Consider the following 6,048-nt stretch of genomic DNA (forward strand, 5'->3'; position numbering starts at 1 on the left):
ATACTCGATATCTCACCCTGGTGGATATTCTTTCGAATTATTTCCTATTCCTGGAGTGCGATAATTGGCTCGTTATATCTCTGCCCAAGTCTACAGCTGGATCCAGTCTTGGAAATGCTCCAATTGACCCTCAACAACTTACGTTCGAAATGTGAGTTTAAGGAGGATATTTTCATTCTTGGTGGGGACTTCAATTGCTCAATAGCGGACTACGACGATGATCTCCCCTCTGAAGCCAATATTGGGGACCTCCTTGTACGAAACCAGACGCTACTTGGTAGAAAAAACTGATAAGAGAAGAGAGTCCTTGATGTCCTTCATGCTAGAAAATGACTTTGTTCTACTGAATGGAAGAAGGAGGTCGGATACCCCGGCCAAATTCACCAGCAATAGAACCGCCAACACGTTTGATCTCGTATGGGCCAGTCTGGACATAACTGAGTTAGTTCTTGATTCTCAAGTGACTTCGGAGCTGCTGGGATCAAATCATCTCCCTGTTTCTTCCATATTAGCTGATCACGTGGTGAGATTGCTGCCTGCTACTCCTGATGCACCTGGCTCACCCTCCTCTAGGCCTACAACAGCTCCTTTGGCTTCGGAGCTATCTCTGCTCTGGAAGCATCCACTCCAGAAAGATTATGTAGCCCTTCTTGAGAAATCTCCGAGGCTCCAGGTAACGGCATCGGTACACTCTATTGATCAGCTGAATGTTAATCTGTTAGCAGGTATCCGGGAAGTGGCTTTGAATCTGGCTATGTCCAAATCAATCAGTCGGAGTGGAAACCGTCGCAACACCCATCCTAAACCTCCCTGGTTCGATTCTGAGCTTCACAACATCATACCAGAGGACCAGGCTGGTTTTCGCCAGAAGAGGGGTGCTATGGATAATATTTTCATCCTTACATCTATAGTCCACAATAGACTTCGTCTACCTGGGGGCAGAGTCTACTCGCTTTTCGTTGATTTTCGAAGAGCGTTCGACTCTGTCCCTCATCACCTGCTGTGGCAAAAACTCCTGAAGCTGGGACTAAGCTCGAAGGTCATTAGGGTCGTCAAAAATCTCTACGACCGTGCCACTATCCGAATCAGAACATCTGAAGGGTATACTGAGGACTTCAATGTGAGCGAGGGCGTTCTGCGGGGTGAAAAAATGAGTCCACTCCTCTTCAATTTATATCTAGCGGACATCGAGAACTTTTTTCGTGTCAAGGGTGCTCGAGGAGTGGACATCGATGGGCGTAAGGATGTCATTCTGCTGCTTTACGCTGATGATCTCATTATCCTAGCATTTAGCTCTATTGATCTCAAACTCAAGCTGAGAATCCTTGAAGAGTACTGCTCTGACAATGGCCTGACAATCAATATTGGAAAAACCAAGGTGATGATATTCAGAAAAGGAGGACGACTACCCTCAGCAAACCACGCATTCCAGCTCAACGGGAATCCCGTTGAAATAGTTACTGAATATACATATCTCGGAGTGAAGTTTACTTCAACAGCCACTGGCCGAGCTGCGTCTGCTGCTGCTGCCTCAAGATCCCGCGTTGCTTCTTCTGCAGTACTACGACTTCTTTCGTCCATTGGGGCTGACTCTTGGGAAGGCACGAAGAGGTTGCATTCTAGCATTGTCACCTCCACTTTGCTCTATCCTTCATCCCTATGGGCTCTACGACATCTTCCAGTCCTCGAAGCTGCTCACCTGAGCTTCTTTAAAAGGCTCTTCAATCTCCCGAGATACACACCTGGTTACTCTATACGACTTGAAACTGGCATTCATGGAGTTTCTCTAGAGGTCATCAAACAGGCCCTGCTCTGGATCGTTAAGGTCCTGAACATGTCGGACAGTCGCCTTCCAAAGGTCTGTCTGCTTAGGTTGACAGAGTTAGCATCTTCTCCAACATCAAATCAACGCTTTACCGCCAAATACAATTGGATCTCGCAGCTGAAGCTCTGTCTGGATGGCCTCAATTGTGATGATCTGTGGACTAACCTGTCCTCGAACTGGTGGAGGCTGCGGATCCCTGGCATTTTGGATCGATACCTGGCTCGAGAGAGGTTTGAGGACTATCAACGTTACCTGTCATCGTCTTCCCTGTTACTGAAGGCATTCAGGCATCCCCTGGATGATTTCAGAGATTTTTATTCTGAAAGATGCCCTATTGATTTTCTTAGGGCTAAAATCCAATTGAGACTCGTTTCAATACATGCAAGAAGCATATTCATCAACCAAATCGGATACCGGCTGGATCCTAACCAGCTCTGTACCTTATGCCTCTCCCAGGCCTTCGAAGACCCCCCACACATCCTATTTTTCTGTCCCTTTTACCATTCCCTCAGGTCCCCTTATCTTCCTAATTATCTGCTCGACCCGAACTACGTCTCTATTTCCAGTATTTCCGCATATTTTAACTCGAACGATCATAGAAATATTAAAACTTTATATTGTCTCTTGAAAAAATGCCTGCAGTTGAGAGCTTCTGAGATTAATGATTGATTGATGATTGATTAATGATTGTTTCTATAATTTCATAGAAGGTTTTGTAACTCTGATTTTTGAGCTCAGCTTTTGCAAATTATGAACTATTTGTCATTCTGGTAATTTTTTTGAGTTTTGACTAATTCTATGCTTTGTTTCAGCGCTTTTTGTTTATTCTACTGCGCTTTATCAAGGACTTGGCTTTCTATGTTTCAAATTTGGCTTCACCTTCATCGGATTCGCTGTTTGTTAACATGCTATAACTCATGCATAATAATTTTTAATTTTCAATATGCTTTTTATTCTTATTTTTTTTGCCAACACTACTATTATATTTTAATTATGTAGCAGGAACTCCCCTGCATGATTAATACCATGTATTAATTGCTGAAATAAATTATTATTATTATAATACCTACATTGGAAAAAAAGATTTAATTCCATCCATACATTAACTAACAACTGAAGAAATAAGAGGTCTAAAAATTGCATTTTCGGACTTTTTGGATCATACTGGGCCGATATAACACAAATGTACAAAACATAAATTTGAACGATTATGAAGCTTCCATTCGGAAGCAAAAATGGGAACAATCTGCAATAACTTGATGGAAAGACGATTGAATCAGAATTATTATGCACCATTTTGAAGGCTACTGATTGTTCTTCAGAATGCAAAAATTATTCGAATAATTCAAATTTTTGAATTAACATTTTAGCTGCGGGAAGCGATGGAACTGTAAAAAAAGCAAATTGTTTGTATAGAAGAAAGGGATAATAAAAATAATGGCGATGATATCATTCAACTCAGTTGAAAATCTGACAAAATTAGTTACAACGAAATCTTATTAAATTTAAAAAAATGAAATAAATAATGAACTATACATGATAGAAAGAAATTATGTGCAAATAACTATTCGAAAGCATATTGCTAATTTCTTAGCAAAAATAACCATACCATATGCAATACGTAATTTCCCACTTGTTTTCGGTTTAAATCAAAAGGGATAAGATTTTTAATTGATTCGNTTGTTTGTATAGAAGAAAGGGATAATAAAAATAATGGCGATGATATCATTCAACTCAGTTGAAAATCTGACAAAATTAGTTACAACGAAATCTTATTAAATTTAAAAAAATGAAATAAATAATGAACTATACATGATAGAAAGAAATTATGTGCAAATAACTATTCGAAAGCATATTGCTAATTTCTTAGCAAAAATAACCATACCATATGCAATACGTAATTTCCCACTTGTTTTCGGTTTAAATCAAAAGGGATAAGATTTTAAATTGATTCGGTTCAAAATTGATTCTTCATCCAACTCTCCATTTTCCAATATTGAACACCTATTATGTACTATTTTAATGTTCCACTACTCAGAATAATAATTTTTATGCGGTATGAAAGAAGTAAAAACAAAGTTTGAATTGGATGAAAATTGTGGCGCGAGGAGCATTTCAAAGCTAAATCACGAAAAACCACCATTTCGCATAACGTACGGGGTAAAATGAGTTGCGTATGAAATTTTGTTTAGTTTTTACGTACTTCATGATATGTCAAAAGTCACTAGATAGTGATTTTCATCAACTAAAGACTTACAAATTTACCCTGGGTCCCTCTTAAGAATATTGAGGTTATGGATGTATAATTTATCTATTATTATTCTCCTATTTTGAGTAATGATGAGTACCTTTCATCAGACTTCAGTGAAAACTGGAATTGATTTGAAGATTGCGCTCGAATTTGGCGCGCGCAGAGTGATACATTCCATGCCGGGGTGGGCAGTGGTGGGGGGCCTTCGGCTTAAACCCGATGTTCCTTCTTTCCTGGCGAAAACTATATGCTCCATATCTCTTGAACGAATTACCGGGTTTTGTTCTTCGTTATTGATAGTGCTATTCTTATCTCAGTTGGATTTTTATTGCTTATTTGCATAGTTCTCTCATAAATTATTTTTCAAAGCATCGTCATTCATGGATCCCTATTCAGAAAACATCTGTAATTTTTTTTATATTCAGCAAGGGTTTCACATATATTTGTTGAGGAATTTGTTGAGGAATTAATATAATATTGTCAAATTGTTGCACGGACAGTAAATTAAATTTTCAATAGGATTAATGTTACAATTCTAATGATCTGTTTTCCCACGCGAGTGACTACTACCGCCACCATCGGAATCAATCTGAATTGCATGCTGCGTCACATGATTTTAGGGGTCCCACCAGCCGCTATGTGGCCTTCTTCCCTCTATTCTCCATGACACTATACAATGTAGAACACTGTTGGCAATTCCTGCATGCGAAAGTGAGAATTCGAGTTGCGCTGCCAACTCAATGGCTTGAGTGCGACCGTTTTCGTTTAGAACATAATGGATATGTGAAAAATGTGCATGCCAGTTCGTTGCTATGTGCATATCTTCGCAAATTTTGAACGAATTAAATTAATAATTGCATCAGTGGAAAGCGGATTAGTGATCTATATAGTGTAACTAAGGATAGTTTTCGTCTAAGTGAGCGCATTTTTCATTAATTTATGGAAAATTAGTTGAGGGTAGTGGAAGGGGAAGTTGTGTGGTTTATAGATACTTGGTAGCTCTTATCGGTTTGTTGTTGTGAGGTTATGAGGCACGACTTGGCCTGATACACTACCGCGTAGCTCGATGTTTCATTTTTTTTTTCGAAATTCCGTAAATGTGGTAAAATTACCTCAAAATGACGTTGATTGACTTCGATTATAAATCGTATGGAGTGAATTCAAATGTATACCTGTATGTTATATATTTTTGCGATACATAATCAAAATCATTTTGCGGCGTTTTGACCGAATACGTGGAATTTTAAAAAGAAAAAAAAATTAAAACTGAAATAGATCCAAAATGAAAAGCAATTTGTATCACGGCTGAAAATACTTGTTTCGATTAAAAGAATCACAGGAAAAAAAATCTGACGTAATCTTCAAAGTTCACATTTTTTTCTCGAAAATTCGTTATTATGAACACCTAGGGATTGAAAATAAAAACAAATCATCCAACAAATTCTTATAAATGCTAGGAAATGAAACATTTTGACCCTTGATAGATTAGAATCGTGTAAATAGTACCAAAGCTATTCGAAAAAAATGAAAAAAACGGAGAAAAAAAATAATATTTCCGGAATGGGCAGTTGAAAAAATTGGAAGATATTTTTTTTAGCCCCCCAATGGTTAAAAAATCGCTGTCGATATCCAAGAGAGTGGGGGTCAGCCATTGACTCATTTGGCATGGAATACTTCATTTATAAAGAACATAAAAAATCTGGAGAACTCAGTGATGAAAAATTATACAAGAGAAGAAATTACACTCACCGAATCATCACTTGGGAAAATACCCGGCACAGCAATATGTTTCAAAGTTCTCCGGGACCCTTCATGATTAAAATCGAAGTTTTTAAAGTGTTTATTACAAACCACTGACCTCTTGGAAATGTTGCCTTTACTAGGGACAACGGCCAACCACTTTTCCAGAACTTGTGGTGTCTTGAAAGGAAACCAGAAGTGTAGAAATAATTCATTCCCGATAAAATAGCGA

General features: G+C 38.3%; 1 protein-coding gene across 1 annotated transcript; it reads left to right on the plus strand.

The window, feature by feature from the left end:
* The first annotated feature begins 217 nt into the window (after positions 1–217).
* On the plus strand, positions 218–3,219 carry LOC114841493. Its single transcript, XM_029126492.1, has 2 exons — positions 218–1,858; positions 3,196–3,219. The coding sequence occupies exons 1-2, from the start codon at positions 218–220 to the stop codon at positions 3,217–3,219; spliced, it is 1,665 nt and encodes a 554-aa protein (XP_028982325.1).
* Positions 3,220–6,048: the final 2,829 nt, after the last annotated feature.

Source organism: Diachasma alloeum, unplaced genomic scaffold, assembly GCF_001412515.2.
Source record: "Diachasma alloeum isolate Michigan unplaced genomic scaffold, Dall2.0 Dall_scaffold_00602, whole genome shotgun sequence".
Lineage (NCBI taxonomy): Eukaryota > Metazoa > Arthropoda > Insecta > Hymenoptera > Braconidae > Diachasma > Diachasma alloeum.

What these genes read in the sequence shown, in the direction of transcription:
- LOC114841493 (XM_029126492.1), top strand. Translation starts at nt 218, where the DNA reads ATGATCTCCCCTCTGAAGCCAATATTGGGGACCTCCTTGTACGAAACC. An exon ending in CGGACAGTCGCCTTCCAAAG is followed by an intron (nt 1,859 to 3,195) that starts GTCTGTCTGCTT and finishes TTAACATTTTAG; the next exon opens with CTGCGGGAAGCGATGGAACT.